The sequence below is a fragment of the Trachurus japonicus genome, chromosome 5 (genome assembly GCF_045865225.1).
Source record: "Trachurus japonicus isolate A0001 chromosome 5, Traja_1.0".
NCBI classification, from domain to species: Eukaryota; Metazoa; Chordata; class Actinopteri; order Carangiformes; family Carangidae; genus Trachurus; species Trachurus japonicus.
In genome coordinates, this window is record NC_140911.1 from 33,967,814 (window position 1) to 33,993,418 (window position 25,605).

At 40.7% G+C, this 25,605-nt stretch overlaps 1 protein-coding gene across 2 annotated transcripts in view; it reads right to left on the bottom strand.

Annotated features, from left to right (window-relative positions):
* Positions 1-25,605, bottom strand: part of ppp1r16b (protein phosphatase 1, regulatory subunit 16B) — a 100,136-nt gene that overhangs the window by 23,929 nt on the left and 50,602 nt on the right. For both annotated transcript variants that reach the window (XM_085777655.1, XM_085777656.1), the window contains exon 3: positions 12,249-12,319. In XM_085777655.1, the coding sequence (XP_085633781.1) occupies positions 12,249-12,319 (71 nt within the window). The remainder of the gene's footprint in view (positions 1-12,248; positions 12,320-25,605) is intronic.

Consider the following 25,605-nt stretch of genomic DNA (forward strand, 5'->3'; position numbering starts at 1 on the left):
AGGGTAAACGCATATGTATCTGTTTCCAACTTTTAAATCCTTCATTCTTACCTAGCAAATCATTAAAGGCATATTTCAACATTTTGGCAAATTGCCTATTGCCATAATCTCTATAGTTTTAGGAGTAGGTTCTTTACCTTTAATTGTCGGTGCAAGCAGTTTTTATATCAGCGGAGCAGAGACGCGGGCTGCTCAGCTAATGCAACGGAGGCGTTAGCTATTTCCCTCATCAAACTAAATACACAATCCAACAACTCCAAAACACTCTTGTGGAGTTGTGACCTGCATGTTCGCCACGATATAAAATAATCACATATAACATTACGACACATGAAGCAAATACTACCTGCACTTTTGAAATCACTCCACCCAGCAGCTGTGTCTGGAATGTAGTTCCAGCTATGTATTTGCCTCAAAATTTGATATTTGATGAGTTTGATGAGGGAAAGGCGAAAATACCGTGCGCCGTGCAGAGCTCACGTCTCTGCCCCACCAATCTAAAAACAGCTTGCACCAACAAGCTACTCCTAAGGCAATAGGCGAATTTGCCAAAATGTTGAAATATCCCTTTAAAGCACCTGTGCAGAAAGGTTTATGAGACTATTATTTTGATTTAGATTATTATAATATGTAACAACAGACCAATAAATGAATTTAAAAAATTAAATAGTAATACTGGGTCTTTTTTGTCCTAATAAATATGTTTCTAGGATGAAAGTGACAAATACAAGTACCATCAGATCTGCTAACTGGTACTACTAGTAGTCCTAGTAAGTCTAAGTATTTGAGTAACAGGGCCTAATCAATAACCTGATCACTGTCCCTGCAGAAACATACATGGATGAATGAATAAATCCACTGTAGTATTTTCTAATCTCAAGCTACACCTGTCTCTTGCAGTTGTAGCGCTGACAGAGTGCAGCTCCTCTCAGCTGTGAAATAAGTGACAGTGCTGCCTTCACCTGCTGCAGCCTCCATGTTAATAAGAGGACATCAGATTCAGAGTGGCACTGTGATTTTAGTGTCACAGAAATATTGGTGTGACAGATCGTCACTTGGGTGGATTTGGTGTTAAAGTGCTTATTCAAAAACAAAAACCAACATGCAAAAGTTGACATCACAGGGAGCTGGGATGTCTGAGAGGAGCTTCTGATGGATTTTCTTCCCATTGTGTTGGGTGATTTACCTGTATTCAACAAATTCACATACAGACTCTCACACTGGCTGAAAAAGAAGCTTTATGGGATGTGTACGAGTCCAGAGGATGTCTTTAATGTCTGTTATACTGAGTGATTAACTTTACTAAAACAGAGGTTCTCACCCTTCCCGTTGTCTTTGAACTGTCCAGCTCACTTTACATGCTCACCATAAAGTTTGAACCTTGAGAAAGTGAAGCCATTTTCTAGTCTTACTAACCACTAAAAGCACTTAACAATACTTGTCACATTTCTCCCATTCAGTCACTCAGTCATACTTCACACTCAGCCATCAGCGGCACACAACCTGGAGGAGCCGGGGATTGAACCACCACCTTCCTTGAACCTTCACTTTCATGGATTTACACAGAGGATGAGTTTTAGTGCCACCTCTAAAGCTTTATGGCATCTGAGAGAAGAATCGACAGCAGCTCAGACAGTAAAACACAGAGAGGCACAAGCATGGGTATAAACCAATAAGAGGGGAAACTCAAGAAAGAGAAGGAGAGTCACTCTGGGAGATGGAAACAATAACAACAGCAGCAGCAGCAGCAGCAGCAGACTCTCCACTTGAGCATCAAATTCACATAATTAGAGCTAGGCTACGCTTTCAAATTATTTTAGAAGGATGAATGGGTCGGCAGCACCAGTAATATGCCTGTGAATTTAAAAAGGAAAGAGTAGAAACAAACTCCTACCCAGATTTGAACACACTTTTCTGAGAATAAATATATTCTATATATTCTCCTTAATCGTTATAATAATCAGTTTCAAGTGTAATCCAGCCAAAAAGTCCATGTACATCCCAGCTGATTTTAAAACAAAACCCATTCTCTCTTCTCAGTAACCTATATTCCATCTGCCTCTGCCTCCTCACTGCCTGAAAAAGCCCTAAATCTGAATACAACAATAAATAAATAAAAAACAGGATAAGACCACATTTACATCAGGAGAAATGAGTTTTGTGCATTATCGTGGGGTTTGTAGCTTTGACTACCAAGTCTGCTCAGATAAGAAGTCTCTGACAAGAGTGTAGGGGGAGTACATAAATTAATGTACAACGCACTGGAGGAAATGAAATTACTGCACAGATGCGGAGGACAGATAGCAGGAAGACGGATAAGAGGTGAAATAGATGCATAGAAAACGCCTGACTGACTGGAAACACAACTGACTGACTGAGAAACATGTCCTGTGACTAACAGTTTAGTTGAGTTATAAAGATGTCTGGTCGGATTTTAGATCCATGTTGTTTATGTGCATTAAAAATCTAAAAAATTCATATTCGGTCCCGGGGCTGTTCACATGGTAATTTGAATATGTGGGTGCAAGACTTAGACTTAGAGATATTTTATTGGTCCCAAAGGAAATTCAAGTATCCAGTAAAGCAGACATAAGGGCATAGAAGAGTAAAATAACACAGATAAGTTAAGTAAGAAAAATATACACTATATGTATAATCATATGACACTATGTATGTTATGAATAAAATACTAAAATAGAATAAACAGAGAAAAAAAGAAAAATCTGTGCCAAATTAAAAAATGCATAATGTATAAATGTTGTGAATAAAGAGTTGTTTGTTATTAATGTTTCTCATGCCGTACTGTAACTGGGCAGTGTTATGCAGTCACATGGCCAGGGGGACAAAAGAGTCCTCAAGTCTGTCTGTGCAGCAGGGAAGTGACAGTGAGAGCGAGAGTGAAAGCTTGTGTTAAAAACAAGACAGCAGAAATAGATTGAAAGTTGAACTGGAAAAAAAATGCAAATTGAAATTTCTCTATTTTCACAGAGGTCTGGTGTTGACTCATTGACTGATGTTCTCCTGCTGCAAAAAACAACTCAAGTAGAGTAACAACAAATAGTCACGTTTAACCCTTCATGTGCCTTTAAGTGAGGTGAAGATAGAATAAAACTAATATTAAATAACATATTCTTGCTCTTCCAGTGGAATCTTCTATCTCATATGCAACAAAAAACACCAACTCACTCAACGGTGTGGTCTGACCATCTGATCTCAGATCTGTGGGCCACTTCCTGAGTCTCATGAATCCTCTCTAACCCTTCACACGGCGAAGTCTGCAGATTATTTCCATTACCGATTCATCTAAATTTTATTTCCCTTGATTAAACAGAAGGTAGAGAGTCTCACCTCAACTACAAATGAAAGTCCTGTTAGGGACAAAATAGCCACTACACTAAAACAGAAAACTGCCAACATGAAGATTAAACTAAATGGTAATTAGGTCTAATTTTCAGGTTTCGATTACACGGGTGATTCATCAACCTCTGGTCACACTCTGCTCATTTATAAGTTAAGCCTCCTATAATTGATCTTTTTTTAAAAGCCAGGGAAGCTGAAGATTGGAGAAAAGTTTCTGCAATATGAAAATGAGAAGAAAGAGTTCGACTGATACTAAAAGCAGGCAGGCAGCATGAAAGGAATAAGGAGTACATGAAAGCTCTACTTTGGAGATCTTGGTCTCAGCCAAGGAGCACAGCAGGAGGTACATTTAGAGGTCTCTGTTTTTTTTTCTGATCCTAATTTTGCTCTGAAGAAATCTGCACCGGGCTTGGTGTGAGAGAACCGTGTGCTCATCGTATTTTTTAGAGATATGAAGTTGGTCTAATATGAAACGGTGTGAGACGAGTAACAAACAAAGTATATGTGTGACCCAAAAGCAGAAGTCACAGTCTCCAGAGACTGATTTAGTCGTGCCAAGTACTTCCGGGATCAGCTATGTCATAACGCTTGCTGCGAAGAAAAAACTGATGCACAGCAAGCGACAGAAGAGAATGAGTCATGCATTTCCTAATTTTACCATGCATGTCGGTGTGTGTGTGTGTGTGTGTGTATGGAGATACTCAGCTGTAAAGTCGCTCATCTAAGGTGCTAATTCACAGAGCACAAAGTTTTTTCTGAGTCAGGTTAACCGGAAAAGTTGAAGATATAATTCAGGGGATGAAAAAAGAGCGGCGTCACAGAGCTGACAAGTGTAAGACTCTGAAGAGACACACAAGCTTGTCAAAGGCATCCGATACACTGATGGATTAGCTGACATCTAAAGCTCCAGCCTGCAGCAGTGGCATGACAGATGTCTTCAAAAAGACCCAAGACACTGCAACCTACACGACTATAGGCTAATCTCCCTAACCTCCTTCTGAATGCACCCACATATTCATACACAGCCCACCTGCTTGCTGACTGCTCGGCTAATCTCTTAGTCGTCCCTCTGAGGGAAAACACATATTTGCACCCACGAGCGAGCCACCGAGCTAAACTCCTAGCCTTCCCCCCTCTAGATCTGTTGTTTACCACCTCAATTCCCTCTTGTCCTGGCAACAGGACAATAAAGCAAGCATGAAATAATGTGGCTTTCATGAAAAACTATTCACACAAGGACGGGAGTGTGGTGCGGGACAAAGGCCCAGATTATGTCTGTGAGGCTGGAAAACAACGGCGACAGTCTTGCCGGGATCCGTCAGTGGGCCGACGGGACGGTGGCTCGGGTTGGGGAGCAAAATGACAAGGAAATAAGGCTGAGACTTTGAGCGAATGGCCGAAATCTGACGAGGGGCCAGTGCCAGGAGGAGGTCCGCCGGTGACAGGGCTGGCAATGAAAGCGAAGCACTGAGGTGTTACAAGTGAGCAAAACCAGGAGCCAGGTGGCTGAGAGTACATGCAGCCGAGACTGCAGGGGGGTTAAAGGTTAAAAGAGGCTTTAAATTTTTATGAGAGCTGAAGGGACTAATGCAAATCATGAAGAGTGAAGGGGTCTGAGTGTGGAAACCTGAGGTGCCAAGTTCAGCTGTTGAGAATTAGACCTAAAAAGGCTAAATGAATTGAATCCAGGCCGTGACAAGCAGCTGGGACATCAGTGGAGAACGGCATGTACCCTCTATTCATGGTTTCTGGGCTCCTGCCTAATTTAAACCACTGTTGCACATCATCTCCTCTCTTCATCCTCCCCTCCTGTCACTCTCCCCTCACATATTGACGGGGCACCAACACTAAACCGTATCTCTGGAAAATAATTGAAAGCATATTAATAAGAAGCTGTGCAGGTGCACAGAGTTAATAGACTGATAATTCCTCTGGTTATTGCTGAATTTGGGGAGCTTATGCCACAGCGACATCGTACTCAGAAGTTGGCAGGTCTGAGTCCTCGAAGGCTGAAGTGATGAAAGAGGAGTGATGAAGGTCTGGAGCTCGACACAATCAAATCCCGCAGATGATCATCACAGCAGGAGTTAAAGGGATAGTTCAACATTTTGGCAAATTGGCCCATTGCCATAATCCCTATAGTCATAGCAGTAGGCTTGTTAACTTTAATTGCTACTTTTAGAACGGCGGAGCTGAGCCGCGAGCTGCTCAGAGCTACGCTACAGAGGCTCATGGGATTTCTTGGTTTCTCTCACAAACTCATCAAATACACGATCAGACAACTCCAAAACGCTCTGGTGGACAAGTTGTGACCTGCACATTCACCACGATAATGACAGATAACGGAACGTTCCAAGACAGAGTTGTTTTAGAGGTAAATTCATGGAAAACTACTGATGCGCGTTTCCATCGAGGTCAGTTTTTTGGCAAGCACTTGCTGCATTTACCTCAAAAACAACTCTGTCTCGTGACATTTCGATTGTGTATTTGATGAGTTTGATGAGGGAAACCAAGAAATCCCATGAGCCTCTGTAGTGTAGCTCTGAGCAGCTCACGGCTCTGCTCCGCCGTTCTAAAAGTAGCTTGCACCGGCAATCAAAAGTAACGAACCTACAGTACTGCTATGACTATAGGGATTATGGCAATGGGCCAATTTGCCAAAATGTTGAACTATCCCTTTAAAAACTCACCTCAGTCATCTCTGCATAAATATTTGAGTGACTGGATCACTGAAGTAAATGCTCCTAAAAAATGTCTCCAGCAGTTTGTTGATGTTCTGGGTCACGGGGCCCGCTCAGCGACACCGGGGTCCCAAAGCAAAACCAAGAGCCAGACCAAATATGGGACAACATGAGGCCGGTACGTGTCACCCCACCCCCCCCCCCCCCACCCCCCGTCTTGTAAGGAGATCATCTGTTTCCACCTCAGAGGATGTTAAGACCAAAAATATCCCTGAGAACCTACAAAACCTCAAAAGCTGAACAAAATCTTCAGTTGCATCCCTCTTATCAAATTAGAGACGGCCCAGTAGCCGTGTGGTTTGGGCGTGCACCACATGGATGTAAGAAGAACCCTGAGCAACAAGTCCCCAGTTCAACTCCCCGCTACTTGGACCCTTCACTGCATATCGCTCCCTGCATTTCCAGTCTACCCAACCTGCCACTGTTGAGTAAAGACATAAAAAAAAACATATAAACCACTTTCCCAAAGTGGTCTCAGTCTTTTGTAGCTCACTGCGAGTACAGTTTTAATTGCAACAGGCAGGGTTGTATTTTACTCTGTGAATGTTTGTGCTTTGTCGTTGACTGACATTCAATTCTGCTGTCTTTTCAAGAAAACGTCATTCGAGAACAAAAAATATTGAATTAAAAAAAAACTAACGGCTGCCCACAATGTTGAACGATTTTGAAGAGAGAAAGACCTGAGACAAAGAAAACAAGGGACACTTCCTTTGTGTTGGACATTATTCTAAAGTGTTGTGGTAACTGTCTGAGTGGTGCTCACCCAGGGGTTGGTCTGGGTTTTGGGAAGACAGATGGTGAGCTTCAAAAAGAAAACATTGCTGCGTTTAATGTGAGGAAAAATCCATACGACCCCGGTGGAGAGATGAGATTAATTTGTTTGTTTTTTTAATACGAATCAAAGACGACTGTTAAGTAGCTGCAGCCGACTGCTGACTGAAGATTCATATTTACTAGACAGACATGAGAGTGGTATTGATCCTCTCACCCGGCTCTCAGCGAGAAAGCTAACAGGCTTCTGCTCAGGTGCCAACACACCAAAGAGTAAATATTACAAGGTTTCAGTTTAATCACGTTGCACTCAGCTATAAACACAAAAGGTGACAGGAGAAGTAATGATGTGAAGAGGAAGTGGGCCGACTTGGAAAGTTTTCATTTTCTGGAGACTGATGATCCAAAAGAAGCACTTAATACTTAATTTGAAGCAAACTGAGGCCATGAATGTTAAAATCTGGAAAGTTATCATTTCATCTTTCATGCCATGGACTGACTGAGCTCAAATTTGTGCTTGTGAACACAAAACCAACAGGCTGATGATGCCAACATGGAGTCAGATGAAACGGCTTCTTCCAGCCCGCCCTGCGTTTTATTACATTACAGCACTGGAGAGGAGGTTGTGTTTTATGCATTTATTATAGACGTGCAAAGTTTGGTGAATAAACGGGGCCCATTCATCCATCCCATCATCATCTCAATATGATCTCACCACCAACCTATAGAAAATTATACACCTCTATCAGAACTATAACTTTGAAGGTGCTCTCTCTCTCTCTCTCTCTCTGTGTGTGTGTGTGTGTGTGTGTGTGTGTGTGTGTGTGTGTCCTGCACGTCATTTATTGATGAATGTCCCGTCTCAGTGAGGTGAAGCCAACCCTAGATAGGTATGACATCTCATTTAGAGAAACATGGCCACCGCATTCCTTCATTTATCTCCCCCACTGTCTGTCACACGGCGTGTGTGTGTGTGTGTGTGTGTGTGTGTGTGTGTGTGCATGTCTTTCTGTGGCTGTGTGGACATTCAGGCCTGGTCTTCACCACTTCAAAGGGCTGTTTGATGTTGAAGACTTGGTTTTAAGGTTCAGATTAGAATTAGCATTACAGCCTAGGGAGAGCGTTATGGCAATGAATGTCCTCACTAAGACCAACACTACAGTGTGTGTGATTGCGATCATCTGTTTTGACTGTCTGGAACTGGACTGCAGCTCTGTACTACTATGCTGTTGTATCATGTTATGTTGGACTTCATGTCAAAACAGGAACATTTTGATGAAGAGAATGTCTTCTGAGGGTAACGGGGGCGGGACCAGATAAGCTTCTGCTTCTCCCGCTTTCCCTTTCGGCCATGTTGCTGTATTACTTAAACTGAGATGATGATGAAGTCTGATTCAACTAACATGTCCGAAATGAATAAATAAATGAATAATAAATAATAATAAATTGTGTGTGAAAGAGTTAGAGACGCATCTCTTCACTCATTTTCTGTCTGTCTTCCCATCGTTCATCAACCTCCTTCCAGCAGCGCCGTGTTTGTCTGTACATTTATGTATTCCCTTTGTGTGCATCTCTATTGTATCCCTCCTGTCTGCCTCTGTGTGTGTGTATATGTTGGTGTTTGTCAAATTGCAGCACAAGTGAAAAGGTCTCATCTCGAAGACACTGCTCAGGCCGACCCGTCCAAATAGCAGATTATCAGGCGCACTCACATTCAAAGCCGAAAGGTCAATCTGATCTCTGGGCAGCCAAACAGCCCATAGCTTTTAAAACACCAGCCGCACCGGCGGTGACTGATGGACTTCAATTTTCTCTTTCCCTGCCTCCCAGCAGGAGCCGTCCAATATTAGGCTCCGAGCAGCCGAGAGGGAAAGAGATACGGCCATGTTATTGGAGGGAGAGCGAAAAGAGGCACTGAGAGAGAGACGGGACATAAAGTGTGAGATGTACAGTACAGCTATAAGAGAGAGACAAATGAGAGGAGAGATGGGCAGGAAGGAAGAGGAACAAATATAACACTGATGTAATGAATTATCACATCCTTTTGAAAGATGAAAGCTCGGCCGGATCAGTTTCATTTTAAAATGTGACTCCACCTCAGAACTCCTACTGGGTAAACAACAACCAACAATGAGACCAGGCTTGTTTGTTGTAGCTACTGTTTAGAGGTCGTCCACAGGTCAACCTGCACAACAGCATCTTCAAGTTAGGGCTGCCTGCAACTAACTAACTATTTTCAGTATCGATTAATCTGTCGATTATTTAAACGATTAGTTGTTTGGTCAATAAAATGTTAAAAAAATGTTGAAAAATGTCAGTGTTTTCCAAACCACAAGATGACGTCCTCAAACGTCTTGTTTTGTCCACAAACCAAAGAGATAATCAATTTATTGGAACAAAGAAACCAGACGCTGAAATCAGAGAATTTTGACTTTTTTTCTTAAAAAAACTTCTCTAACAGATTATTTGATTATCAAAATAGTTGATGATTAATTTAGTAATGGATTATTGTTTGATTAATCGATTAATTGTTGCAGCTCTACTTCAAGTAACCAGCTATTTATCCTGCAATGAGCATGTTCATGTGAACCAGACAGAGCTGTAAATCATAAGCAATGTCATTAGAATATTCTGCAAGTTGAAATTTAACTACAGTATACTGTATGATCACAACTTGAATCAAAGAGCACTTGAGATAATTTCTAATTATTAAGGACAAACTATGTAAATTAGTTTCTAAATGAGTATTTTCACTCCTTGATCTGATAATGAAAAAACTGTTGTGAACATGACGACAAAGTTAATATCAGATTGTTTCTGCTGCAGAGAGGAAAGGAGGAAGTAGTTCACATCTGATGAGTCAGTCTGACTGAAATGTTCATTTCTAATCATGGAAACATTTAACAGCATGTGGATCGTGTTTGAGATAAGATGCTTGGTTTAGCTCTTTTGTTCTTGTAAAGACTGTAGGTTCTGATTGGTCAGTATTTATGCTGTTGATCCTCTGAAGTTAACTTGTGCCGAATAGAAGCAGGTTAGGAGTTTAAGAGAGGTTACCATGGTGATTTAATTGAAAGAAGTTAACTGTTGTAAGACTGAGAACCAAGTTCCAGATCCTGCTTCGTGGTAGATCTCTGGTCTCGTCTGAAAAATGTTTTAAAGTCAAGGAGAATAAAAAAACTTCTTCAATCAAAGTTTATTTGATTTGTAAAGGAAGTGCGACGTGTAATAATCCATTATTTACAGAGGAAAATGATTTGGAGCGTCAGTTTGGATGAGGTGGATGCTTTGATTATTATGGCAGTAATGGCTGTAATTAACAAGTGAAAGTAGGCCTGATCTCCTCTATCAAGCTCTCACATCAAAACAGACTAATTTCCCCAATACTGAACTCATTTCCTCACGACTCAAATCATTTTCTCAGTGTCAGGAAACCTCAACACCCTGTTCTGCACCAGGCCTTTAATTCATCCGCCTGCAAACTAATTACACCAGCACGTGATTTAATTATATTTTAGGACACAGAGATGCTGATGGTAAAGTTAGACTTGACTAATAAAAGCTTATTAAAAAAGACATTAGTTTTAATGTTCAGCGAAGAACCAGAGGCAAAACAAGGATGTGGAATAAACACAGCAATTAATAAAGCAGCACTTACATGACAGTCTTCAGGATTTTATATAATATGGTGACTGCATTTTTCTATTGTCCCTTCAGAAAGCCCACACCTCAATATTTAGCCGAGTAAAAATTAATTTTCAAAATGGATTTTCCTGTTCACATCGGAAGCTTTTATGTTAGTCATTTTGAGAACAACTGAGGAGATGGAGAAAAAAAAAACAATTCTATTATTATTATATCTTTTGTCCGTTAACTTCTAAATGTCATGTTTAACTCCTTCAGGAGATTATAATTGAATTGAAATTGGCTTCAGCAACTGAATTTAAGTACAAGTACATTTCTTTTCTTGACAATAACAAGGTTTCCTGACAAAAACTGAAAATACTTTTATGTCCTCTGGCCGGGAGGAAGTCAGTGTATACTACCGCCACTGTGTGACTCACAAGTGATAGATAGTATTAATTCATTTCTCTATATAAGTATATAAAAAAATCCCTGAAACCACAAGTTACAGGACCAGAACGTATCCCAAGACGTCACCGTCTAGTACGGTCTCATGATCCCCACAATATATCACCAGTTTTTCTCTTCCATATTTCCCATAACACTTGCTGTGTCTTTGAATATATTTCACATCTTAGTGCTGAACAAGCACCGTGGCTTAATTTCATCCTTGTCCAGTTCCATCATTTTAATTAATTCAAATTGGAAAAAATGAATAATTTTTACAGCCACTTAGGGGCAGTGGAATTATCTCAGTTGAGAAAACACAACTGACATTATATTATCACCTTTTTTATTATAACCATTTTACTGTATGATGAACTCAGCAAAAACATCATCCATTTGACCACCTGGTGAATGTGAGTCGAGTGTCTGATGCTCCTTTGTGACCTGCTGGTGGGAGACATGTCTGCCTCTTCAGCTGCTACATGCTCCATATGTTCAGCAGACCCACACGCTATGATATAAAATATTAATTACAGCTGCTTTTAGTCCTCAAGCATTTATACAAATTTTCCGTTTGCCTCATTCGCCCATTCACACACTCCATTTGTATGTGTGCTGCTCAACAGAAGCAAACCCTGCAATTAGTGGAGGACCTGCTGCTGGTGTCATTAGAAGACGGCTTGCTGTACTTTTAACATCTGACATTAAAATTAAAGGAGAATTCCGGTCATTTCTGACCCCTGAATCGTTGTCCTGATGGTCACCCAGTGTTGGAATCCTTATAAGACACCACTGAACTTATATAGTGTACAGTATAAACAGTATAAACTTTGTGTTTTTGCATGTAGTCACTCACCTCAGACAGCCGAACTCTGAAACATCCTGGAAAGACATTACTATTCGATCGCAGAGCGCCTGCTCTCCCCGCCACAAAAACAAACACTTTTTCCTTGTTGTGATGATTTCTTTACAAAAATAAACGGTCGAGCAGTGCAGTGGTAATGTCCAAAATATCTCCGACCGTTTATTTCGATTGTTTTTTGAGTGTTTGTTGTGGTTGAAAGAATTGCCCCCATAGGTTAGCGTTGTCTCTATCCCTAGCGCCGTTCAGCCATGGTGTAACTCTGGTTTGCCTGCATCAATTTTAGTCACGTTTTTTGCTCCCCTCAACACTGGGTGACCATCAGGAAAACGATTTAGGGGTCAAAAATGACCGGAATTCTCCTTTAACGATGTACGGTTTAAGATGAGACGCCAACTTGTCAATCAGTGCTCCACAGAGGAACAGAAGCCACGCAATCTTACCTGATGAAGGGCGGTGAGGCCGTCTTCATTGCAGAGGTCTGGACTCACATTGTTCCTCAGCAGGTAACGCACTAGTGGAGAGAGAGAGAGAGAGATGGAGGAGCATGAATTAATGTCTCACATACATATGGGCACTGTGTCTGTTTAAATACAGTACTAAGCTTTCCTCAGCTGAACAACAGCATTTCCATTTCACAAATTAAAGCAGATTTAGAGGTATCATTCCACTGCATGCTTCAGCGTATTCCTGTTCCTCCCGTTCAGTTATAATCAATATTTCAGAGAGAATGAGACGTTCCGGCTGATCCAAACAAAACAATAGATGCATGGGGGGTGATGAGCATGATGAGATTCTGCACCGACCAATTCCTCTTAATTGCTCACACAGCCTACAGGTGCACCTCAACTTAACCTTTTGTTACCCGGTGACATCACCGATCAATCTGCGATCCATTAATCATCCTGCATCATCGTGACGCGCCGTCCCTGCCACAACTCCAATCTCTCAAATTATCAGCCCCCGACCGGATGTTACTCAACCGACCTTGGAAATATGGATGGTTGAGGGGTGAGGAGGGGGAAGGGTGGTGGGGGGGGTTAGTGATGGAGGATGATGTAATGATGCTTGGGATTACACTGTTTGTCTGTCTCATGGACCGAAAACAGATAAACCCTCCACCCGGACCCTAATTCGGAATATATCAGCTATCACAGTGTGCACATTGGACAGCTGCCTGGCTGCTAACACCGCTAAACCTGCTGGCCTGAGCAGTTAGTGGCAGCGGCACACAGGACTCTCCTCTCTCTCCCCCACGTCATCATTATCCCCCCTGTTTTTGGCAATGCTGCCACCTGCTTTTATTTTACAGAGACATTCAAACAACAAACACTGAGAAGATGAATCGGGGTATGATGATGAGAGCTGAAAGGGAGATGAGAGCGATGTGGGATGATAATAATCACATCTGTCTGTTAGACCAACAGAAAGAGTAAAAAAAAAAACATGGACTATGCACAGTCGGTTCTATGAGCTACACACACCTGCACCTCCATGCAGCTGGATAAATATGTGCTTAAAGGGATAGTTCAACATTTTGGCAAATTGGCCCATTGCCATAATCGCTTTCATAGCAGTAGGTTCATTACCTTTATTTGTCGGTGCAAGCTATTCTTAGAATGGCGGAGCAGAGCTGCAAGCTGCTCAGAGCTAATGGGATTTCTTGGTTTCCCTCATCAAACTCATCAAATACACAATCCAACAACTACAAAACGCTCTGGTGGACAAGTTGTGACCTACACATTCACCACGCTATGAGATAATAACGGAACGTTACGAGACAGAGTTGTTTTAGAGGTAAATTCATGTAAAACCGCTGGTCACAACTTGAGAGAACAGAGTGTTTTGGAGTTGTTGGATTGTGTATTTGATGAGTTTGATGAGGGAAACCAAGAAATCCCATTAGCCTCCGTAGCGTAGCTCTGAGCAGCTCATGGCTCTGCTCCGCCATTCTAAAAATAGCTTGCACCGACAATTAAAGGTAACAAACCTACTGCTATGACTATAGGGATTATGGCAATGGGCCAATTTGCCAAAATGTTGAACTATCCCTTTAAGTGCGGTACAGTGTGTAAAATAAAGGGTGTTGATATGGCTTCAGAAGATATAAATCAGATACACAGGGAGAATAACATGATAGAACTGCGCTTTCTGTAATAATGGCAGTATACTGTAAGCAAAAAAAATGACAGTCTGAGTAAACGACCAAATGATCCAAAATGAAATATTGAGGTTAGGTAGGTTTAGGTTTTCCACCTTTACTTTTCACTGTTTTACCTTGTATTTAAGTTCTACTCTGTCCTCAGGGCAGTTTGAGACAGAGTAATAACACTGAATGATACATGTTCAAGAAAACATATTAGTTTTTCTCTTTTTTTTTTTAAACCTCGAGCAGTGGCTGTAAGAGTTAAAGGAGGGGAAAAGTGAATAATGGCAGTGAGTGCCCAGAGACCTGGACTCAAGGTTATACGGTGCGAGCTCAGTGTGACCGTAGCCAATAAATGTCACACGCCGTCTCTGTGTATTTAGAGTGCTGTGTCGGATGTGAGCGAGTGTACAACCTGGGTTGTAAACAACATGTGTCAGAGGAGCCGCGGCACTATCATCACAGCTGTAATTAGTTACCGACATCTCCTACTGGATTCCAGCACCTTATGAGGACTCTCTAAATGTCACGTTTAGCTGCCTGAGGAGATTAGAATTGAAATTAAATTGGCTTGAAAACTGCATTTGAATTAAACTATGTTATAGGATGTATATGCACTGGCTTTTCCCCAAAAAATAAGGAAGCTGTCTCTGCTGGAGTCACTTTTTTAAACTCCCAGTGAGTGGTCATGGTAATATGAACATATTTGTTCTCATAAGTGAAGAACGATGGGAAACCTCAAGATGTGTTTTCAGTCGGATCTATTAAAATGTCAGCTCGAGAGAAAACGCTTCAGTCACATCATAATATCTTCTACATAAAATTTGTATGTCACAGCGATACAATTAGGCAGCACCATAACTAAACAAACTCCCCCACTACATAACAAATTAAGCAATAAATGAATGTTGACACATGCACTATGTGTCTGCTCTAATTCTTGAGGCCATGGAGGAGAGAAAATAAACTGAGTTTTGACTGCCAAAGCATGTCTGTGCCAGTCAAGGCTAAAAACATGTGGCTGCAAAATAATTAGATTAGTTCTGAAGAGGTGCTCGGGAGTTTGGCGTGATGACAAAGCCTGACGGAGCTGTGCTGGCATCATTTCTGTCATTTTTTAAAATATCATTTACAAGGTACTGTAAGAAAAATAAAATCCAGATACAAATGCATTCAGAATCAAAGTAAGATCTTATCTTATCTTATAAGTTTCCACTACACACAAATGCTGCAACTAACACCAACAGATTTAACCAATTAATCCAAATTAATTACTACACCAATGAGTAATTGATTTCTCAAAGCAGGCCTTCACCTTTTGTTCTTAGCCCTATAAGCAAAGATCAGAGCAACACTGTAGCTGGTGGGTATACATTTACACAAACATTTGATATAAAAGCTTCAACAAAGCCTCCTGGTTGAACATGGTACACCTGTTTAAGTAAACAAAGTGATTCAGAACCACTTGTAGAAACTGAATATTTGCAGCTTTTAACATGTTTATATTGAACAAGGTGAAAATACATGAAGCATCAAGGCAGAATGATTTATTATAGATGTTGTACATGAACCAGCACCACACACACAACCATACACTTTACACTCTACTACATGCTACTGACGTCTTAGCAGACAAGCACATGTAAAAAAATAAAATAAATGAATGAATAAAAACATGTCATCAGTGTGCACGTCACAAAAACAGATCAATCATAGCTCCAGATGCATCCTGCCTGCATTTCCAATGTTTCCACTGATTGGTGTGTGTGTTTACAGGGTGTATAAAATAAAACCTGCAGTTGACTTCTGTGCCAGCACTGCACTGCACCTGTCGAGCTAATCGGGAAAGCAATTCTTTGACTTTAATGAGCATTTGTAGCCAGATAATAATCATTCTCACGGTATTGACTACTGTCCCAAAGATAAGCTGAGCTCGCCCTAAGCCTCTTTCCTGACTGATCGACGGTTTTGTGGGTGGCCTTGCTGCAGCAGAGGAAGTTACACAAGTCTTCACTCCTTGTTTTGAGGCTCAGTTTTTGAATATGGGCTGTGTGCATTTCTCTGTGGACTGAGTGCCTCCAGATTTTCACAGTATTAATATAGAACCTTGAGCTGCTTTATAATAGATAAAAACATCCAACTCACTTCAATCAATAGGGGACCTTTAAAAGGTTTGAAAAGTGCTGTTTTCCAAAAGAGACAACACAAAGAAATAAAGTGAAAGGCACTGATTTAAGTGTGAGCTTTACTCTTCCTGGAGATCGTGTGTTGTTTTATACTACTGTAGGCAGAAAGCTTTAGTCAGCAGGACATTTAAACAACACAAAATAGTGAATAATCAGACACAGAGATGAAAAAAAAGAAATGAAAAACTCAACAAGTAGTTGGACTTTTTACAGCAGGAGTTAGGTAGAACTTAAACCAATCTGACATCACACTATGGAAAAACTGAAAAACAAATAAACTCTAGTCCTGCTGGAAGACATGACTGTGAATAAAGTGAGAATTTAATTTTCCTCCAGCTCTGACAAACTGCTGATCAGATAACAGAAAACCAATTTCTCTTGCATTCAGCTCGAACAAAACTATATTTTAGGATGACTGAAAACAATCCAGAGGACGGCGGTTTCATGATAAACAATGCAGTGGCGTGAAAACAACAAAAAAAAAAACTAAAATCAGGATGAGTGACAGTGTCGGTGTTAACACCAGCAGGAGATAAACACCACCCTGTCTGCTCACTTCCCCTGCTGGAACACCCTGCTATCAAATACTGATGTGCTGGTGTTACATTACACAAAGCAGCGCTGCAGTGTGGGCACAGTTACACCTGAAAGCAGGTCTGAGATCAGAAATGACCGTGTGACCTCAACCTCTATACATGAACAGAACTTTACGTTTTTTCACAGAACTTATTACACTCCTGTTCGCCTCCAGACAATGTTTCCTGATACTTCCAACCTTTGTTATAAATGTAATACACACAAAGGTACATTTATCCATTGGTTTTGGTCATGTGACCACATCCAGACTTTCTGGAAGGGGGTTCACTTTGTAATCCAGGAGGAGCTCTTGCTGACCTTCTTTCTGTTTACTTAACCATGATGCTCCAGACATTTTTTTGGACACAGACACCAAATCTCTGTTGATAATTCTTTTGTTCCAGACTAAAAAATATATCTTGCTGCGGTGGTCAACTCCCCAGGTCCCTACAGTCGACAGGTAGCCTAGATATCACAGATTTCTGCTCTCATTCCTCTCGAGAAGTTGACTCATGACCTTAATCACAAATCGGACAAGTTTTGGAGGATCTGGGAACCATTGCACTCCTTCTTACAGAAGCTTTAACTCATCATCTGTCCCTGGAAGATGAGGACCGTCTGCTCTTTCATTTATTTCATGTATGTTTACCTGTCTCCTGTCTTTTTATTTACTTATTTATTTTATGTATACGTATAGCGCAGCGCTCACTGTTGGTTTGGGGTGGATTTTTCTTTTTTTTCCTTCTTTTTTTTACTGTTCTGTTATCTGTCTTGTTTTGTTCTGTTCTAATGTTTGTACTCATAAAATTGAAAAAACAATAAAACGAGTATTCAAAAATAGAAATGACCGTGTGCACGTCTGGGCCCCCTCCCTCATGTGTTTGTGGCTTGTCCTCGACAGGAGAAAATTTGTCGTGAACTCAACACATTTTGTTTTCCCTGTTGTTTTGGTGTGGAAAAGGTGAGAGTTGTCCAATGGCGTCTGTCAGAGGCAGGGGTCGGAAAGCTCTGCTCTCTCTGGGCTGCATGGGTTTTAAAATAGCTCCCACAAACCTGTGCGAGATGAACAACACACACACACACACACACACACACATACACACACATTCACGTCCATTGAGCAGCCTGATGCTTGACTGGGTCTTAGTCGGCCTGTGCAGCAAAAATATATGCATTGGTGCTGAATTGCTTCCTCGTGAGCAGGGGCAGCCACTGATGCATTACTTAAGATGAAATGGATGTGAGTTATGGGCTGTGATGTATCTGACGACGTGAGAGAGCGAGGCGGAGACGTGTAAACAGCCAGAGGTAAATGAGAGAGAGCGATGGCTCAATTTGAGAAAGGCACTTTCATACATTTGTGTTATTATGTTTATGAATGTTTCTACTGCTCTGTTTTGTTTCTACTCTCTTTTAATGCATATTTTATGTGGCCTTTTTTTTCCTTCCATATCTGCATAGAATATTTATTAGTCTTTGTTTTCAGTCCTCGGCCCGTCTGATCCGATCTGTGTAAACAGTGTTCAATAACATGTTTATGAAATTCAAATGATCACACTGTTTATGCAATAAGCTGGAGTTGCAATATGGAGCCGGTGAACATACTGTACAGTAGATGTGTGTTTAGGTGTTTGCAGAAAGATGATGATGATGATGGGCTCATATATCATGTCAAAAACACAGTTACACCACAACTGAATCAACTCCTGTAGGAGAACCTGAAACATGTTTATTACTTTTTATTTGTTAAAAAAAAAAGATTTTTCATGCATTATTGCTATCATGTATTGTAGTTGTAGTTACACAATGTTGAGTGTATCTAAATGGGTGTTATGTTCTGGGTGACAGAAGCCTTCAATCACATGAAAATCTGTAAGAGAAATCTAAAAAGAAAAGGTGACTCAGACACACACAGACAATAACAAACACAATCCCACCCAGGACATTTTGTCTTTCAAGCTGAACATCGAGAACAGAACACATTAACATGAAAACCGCAAACAAACGAAATTCCCTTTTTAGGGACATAAACTAATTACATGCAATTAACTGGTAACTTAGTGGACACATTCATTTACACAGGGGATACACAAAATAACGTCAGCACCTAATGCATGGGACGTTATAATTACAATTACAAACACTTGTAAAATGTGAATTAGCAGCTTTACTCAGCTGAAACACAGGTGTGGCAACCCCACAAAACAAGATGAGTCACCTGACAAACCTGTGTCCAACCTGAATGTACAACCAACAACTTCTTATTATGCATTCAGCAAAGTTACTTAAGTTAAGTCACCTCATTACAGTATAAAATAAACACACTCAGGGGCGCATTTGTTATTTCAACAATATGGGCACTACTGGAATTGGCAAAGACCCTTGAATTACACCTGGTTTTTAAAAGGAATAGGAGATGGTACTCTGATTAGTTTTATTTCTTGTAACGTCCAAAACATTTCCATTATGAACCCACACCTCTGTTTTTTTCACTGATGATGAATGTGTACATGAATGCACCTGAAATGCCACCACACCATACGCTTTACATCTTTAAAGGTACATTGTGTAGGAATTATTCCCATCTAGCGTTGCGATTGTTTATTGCAAGCAACTCAATCGCATTTTTCCTTCTGCATTCACGTGAAATTGGGCAGACGGCAGACGGACGACAGTTGCTGCACGTAACGGCATAAACAAGCCTCTTTGTAAACAAGTGGTCCGTCAGCACGAGGCAAAACAATACACGTGACAATATGTTGTCATGGCGATGTCGTATTGTTTACCTGACCCACGTTTTACCGGCTTTCTCTCCACTTCTGTGACTAAAATGACATCTGGTTTGTTACCGACGGCCGTCTGCCCAACTGCACATGAATGCAGCATCAATGTAACACTCCATTCCTCCTCACTGCGTTACCACGGTGACTTTTCACAGACGCCACCTCGACCTGAGCCGACAGCTCCGGTGTCTCCAGTGAAATGCTATGAAAGCAGCATTTTATTGCAGAGGCAAATATTAGTCACATTTTTTTGAGACGGAACCTTACTGGATGTTTTACAGCCGCAGTGTAGAACATGTCGAGATAATTGGAATGAAATTCAGAGACAAGGGTCACACACTTGAGTCTACTCGTCTCGCAGTGATTGTTAATTTCAAAGTCAATTCAAATTTGAATTCTCCTCTCTTTAATCAGCCACCGGCTATTATGCATATTTTTAAAGTTGATTAAACCAAATCTTTAGGAACAGCATTGAATCCTTGCCATTTACAAAGGCATCAGTTGAAAGGATAAATAACTGTCACCATCAGAGTTTCACCACTGACCGAAGAACATCATGGTATCACTGCCCCTGATTCTAATGAGGCTCAACCTCTTTTATATAAAGTCTATGGGCTCAACACAACTCCCAAAAAACATAGACCTCAGGACAAGGGAAACGCTAAATCAGTAGTTAGTAACAGCTGAGTTTCCGTGGTTTCCTACCGTCACGCTGCCACTGAACGTAAAAACATGGCGACACGACATGACAGCCAGCACCGAGCTTACCCGCTCCATGTACGTATATATGAATATGAACGGCAAATTCAGAGCTTACCGGAACACTTCAGTTTGTTGATGGGGGGATTACTGATTAATGAAAAACAGACTTTTGAAGGATATAATCAATTTTCGTGAATAGATAACAAGTTACACAATGTCCCTTTAAAGATGTCGAACTGTCAGCAGCATAAACAAAAACTGGGACATGATAAATATAGGTAAGACACCGTGAACTGTGTAGTGGGGGCAGAGCTGCAGAGCTGCTGTTCAAGGCGGAGGAGCTGTGTAGAAGACATGGGAAATTCTGTGGTACACAATAGCAGTGTTGCGATAAAATCTATGGTGTTGCAGAGGTGCAAAGGAATTAAATAATTTTCACTCAAACATCGTCTCTGAAGCCGAGATCCTTTGTTCTGTCTTCTTTCAAGTTTATCTCGTCACTTGTTTCAAAAACTTTCTTGAAAACGGTTGATTTTGGTCAGAAGAATAAAAATGATCGAAACAGACTGAACAAATCTCTCACTTTGCAGGAACACATAATTATCACAGTTCAAGTTTCATGTTTACTAGGATGAAAATGCTGCTTTCATAGTATTTCACAGCATTAGTGATAAAAATGTAATAACATAAAACAGCATACTTATTGTACTGTAATGTTGACAAAATTTGATTGAAGTATTTTCACTCTGTGGTACTGATTCTTTCTGAAAACCAACCAACTGGGGCGCCGCAGTGACTCAGGAGAATACTCACAATGAAAACAGAAAATTCCCGTGTTTGCAAAGCTGGAATCAAAATCATACATCATGCAAATGTTTGTCTGATTAATACTAATTACTAAATACTTAATACGACTAATCGATAACCTGAAGAACAGCTGCCACACAGCATTTGTAACGGTGCTTTAGTTACTTCAAAGTTGAAGTACTGTACTTCTTCCATCTCATTAGCAGCATGTAGACTCAAACTTAACGAGTTTTTGCCTTAAAAAAATGTGAAACTTCTTTACTTTTATCTCACCCATGGTGTGACTTTTAAGATCAAAGAGGAAAAGGGATCTTAAAGGATATATGATCCAAACTTCAACAGGGTAATGGTAAAGCATTATTCATCACACACACAGACACTGTGGTGCTAGTTGGACGCAGAGAGACTGAGGGAGGGGAGTTGAATAGAGCCTGGTTCCTATCTGTCTGTACCACCACCACCCTATGGGACCGAGCAAACACACGCAACGCAAAAAAATCTTTTAAAGCAATCCATAACAACGAGTGGTCACCATGGCAATTATCTACCAGCCCACAAGCCGATGCACTACACAATGCTGCACAAATCTCGTGCATGTCTTCCTGGGCAGGTCCCATAAATTCCCATTGAGGGAGGAGATAGAGCTGGACGAGATGCCTCCCAAAAGATAAAAGTTACATTAACAAACAGCAACACAGGAAGAGAAGCCCGCCCTTCCTTCCTGTTATCTTAGAGTGCCTCCACAATACTGTGTGTCTGTGTATGTGTGTTGGACTTGGAAACAAATCCTGAGTTTTCTCTAATAGTAATGTGGGTCCAAAGTGGAACAGGAGTCAATGTTACTTGTCCATTTGCTCTCACTCTTGGTTGCACTGCATATCAAACAAAATAAAAGATTTGAGGAAGTGTGTTATCATTGGGATACTGATAAGCAGGAAGTATCTGTACAGTTTCTGGCTCCAGCCAACAAAGGTCAGGAGTTTATCGTATTTGGAGAAAGAAGAGATCAAAGTCTCAGTTAACTTTTGTCACCATTCCTCATATTCCCAAGCAAAGTCGTTCCACCTTTTGCTTACAGTAATATCGCCTTTTGGTACATGCAAAAATGTAACACGATTACACGAGACGGGTGTGACAGTGTGTCTGCCCTGTGGCCAAATGGTACAAATGTAATTGGATCTGAAGGGCAGCTCTGCACCAGATGTTTACTGGGCGCTCTGTTTGGAGTTAACAGTCCCCCCTCTCAAACGTATTGCAGAGGATGATAGTGCCGCTCCGTTGTCGATTTTAAATTCAACAGATGTTTCCAGCCACGGCGGCAGAGTGGCTCCAGGGATGGCCCTATTCTGTCTGAGGTCTGAAATATCTCAATAACTCTCGGATGAAATTTGAATGACTCTGGTGATCCCCAGACTTTCACCTCCAGGACGTTCTGTGTGAAATGTCTCCACAGCTATTGGATGGACTGCAATGGCATTACTGTACCTTTATGTTCACTTCACGATGAACTCAAATTATTTTGGTGATACTCTCACTTCTCCCCTAGTAGTGTATCACCAGACTAAAAAACACTAAATAGCTAGTTAAAGATATATGCTTTGTGTTAATGAGTATTATGTTAGTATGTTATCTCAATAACTGAAATAGTTTGGAAGGCATAAAAGCATTATGACATTAGCATGTAATGCAAAGCACTGCTGTACTTAAATACATCCTTACAGAGCTGCAGACTTATATTAATCAATATGTTATTGTTCCAGAATGATTGACTTGACGTGATCAGGCCCCTTTGAGTCAATAAAAATGTAAAAATCCTCATTTTGTTGCATTAAAACTAACAAATAATCCCAGCTGCACCACTCTGTGGTTAAGGATCAGCGTTAATTAGCCTAACTTCTCTTGTTGACAAGAAAATAACTGGTAATAACAATTTCAGCAATTTCCAAGACACAATAGTGTAAACAATGCCACAAATGATTAGGTTCCCGTTGCTAAACAACACGTTCTGCTTCCCTTTGTCATCCATGATGTAAACTGAATACCTGTGGGTTTTGGACTGTCATTTAGACCAAACGATACACCCAACCTTGTACTCAGTAAAGTTGAAATTGTTTTTTTTTTCCCCTCCCCCAATTTTATGACCATAGATTATTTGATCAGTAATGTAAGTCGTCATTATAATCGTTAATGTGGCTCTGTGTTGTATTTTAAGTGTGTTACATAGCTTTTCTCCACCTTCAGGATTAGTACAGAGATTGAATTATAAATTGCTTCCACCCAGTCACACCGTATGTAGAGATTTCATATAGATCACACAGTAAAGTAAAAGTGAAGCTCTTTCAGAAGTGCTCTAACCTGTCATGTTTTCAGTTATACCGATCATAATCTCACAGAGAGTTCAGTTTGTGACTCATCTTTATGAGCCTACTTATTCATGTTCAGGAAACCCCTGGCTCATAATTGATGAGGAAGCCGTACATCACAGCATACAGCGCAGCACAGAGGCTGTGATCTAGGAGATCAGTTGAGAATTTTTAAGTTTGAAACTTGCACACAGTATGAAACTGTGGACGGCACTTAAATGTCTGCTCTGGTGTAAAAAGGAATATTTTGTGTTGGAGCTGAGTGAATTGAACAGTTAGCAGCTTGGATGCTCTCTTGCTGTTGAGGTTTAGCTCAGGATGCTGACTCATACTCAGACTCATCAGATCACCCAGTAGGCCCACATCGCACAGCCAATGATCACTGATAATGGGAAATCACCAGTGAAGTGAGGATCAAGTATTGTGATTTGAGAGGGAGCTATGCAAGTTCAGGAAGAGTGAAAAGTAGCGAACTGGTTTCCCTTCTAGAGTTATATTGTTTGTCATATTGCAGAGGCAAATATTAGTCACATTTTTTTGAGACGGAACCTTACTGGATGTTTTACAGCCGCAGTGTAGAACATGTCGAGATAATTGGAATGAAATTCAGAGACAAGGGTCACACACTTGAGTCTACTCATCTCGCAGTGATTGTTAATTTCAAAGTCAATTCAAATTTGAATTCTCCTCTCTTTAATCAGCCACCGGCTATTATGCATATTTTTAAATTTTTAAAGTTGATTAAACCAAATCTTTAGGAACAGCATCGAATCCTTGCCATTTACGAAGGCATCAGTTAAAGGGTAAAAAACTGTCACCATCAGAGTTTCACCACTGACCGAAGAACATCATGGTATCACTGCCCCTGATTCTAATGAGGCTCAACCTCTTTTATATAAAGTCTATGGACTCAACACAACTCCCAAAAAACATAGACCTCAGGACAAGGAAAACGCTAAATCATTTTCAGGTATCCAGGTTCATTGCGGCAGCCTCTCAGCTCTATTAATACTCAGCAAAACTTTTTCAGAAGTTACAGGAGACCAAAAACAGAGCTAAAAGAGTAGACTATATTTTGAAGATAACTGTCTGGCTATTGTGTTTTCCAAGTCACCTTATAAAGTTATATATGTTGGTGTCGAGTCACTGCTTGTTTCTTAAAAGGTGGGGGAAAAACAGACTGGTAGTGTGGGGATGGACCAGTCAAACAGTCAAATCCTCATTTTAAAACTGTGTCATCCACTTACAAAAATCACCAAACGCAAACGTTAGACTGTGTCTTACATTTAGCTTTTTCTCAACCTCCTTATACATGTTATGATGTAATATGTAATTAAAAGGGGAGACTCATTGTATTGGAAGTGCTCTTCCACCTCCCCACAGTTACTGAGCAGCAGGGAGAGCAGCTGGTAAGCCTCAGAGTCAATAGGCTACTGTGACTAGCGGTAAAGGCCTGCCTTTTATCTCTGTTAACTTAATATCCAGTCATTTAATAATGATTAAAAACCTGGTTAGTTGAAAACAACCAAGGTGTAAAACGTGTACGTGGCTTCGGATTAGAAAAAAGTGAGTCTGACAGGTACTGTAACCACAATTGTAACTCATGCACATAGGGGATATGACCTGGACAAATGACTAAATGACGCAGAGTTCCATGTCACTTAGTCAATGTTATGTAGGCCTAACTGTATTTAAGTCACCTATATATGATCAGGTTGGAGAATTGATGGATAATAGATAATAGACAAGAGATAACATAGGTCTAGTCAATTCAGACATGTGATAACTAAGTTTAACTCCAGTCTGGTGCTTTACAGTGTAGCTACAGGTAGAAATACATCTGTTCAGAGGATACACGGGATGATTTAAAAAGGTAAAAAAAAAATTCTCATTCAGCTCACAACAGAGGTAATTGATAAACACACTGCTAGTATTCATTTCTATTATCATTAGGTTCTGCCACGACCTCATTTCATTCATTTTTTACTAATCTAGTGCAAATGGAAAAAGGTCGGCACAGCAGACCAACTCATAAGTGCACATCAGTTCCCATGAAGCAGCGCAGCAGTTTTCAGAAAATAACATAATTATGTTCCACATGCTCTTCAGGCAACGCTGCCTTCTCCGTCTTCTTGACGGCTGTGCAGAAAAAAGGCCATTCGGCACGTCCATAAGTAGCAGCTAAATGACATTGGTTTTAGTAGGACATTATGAGAGAGGATCATTGATATAATTAG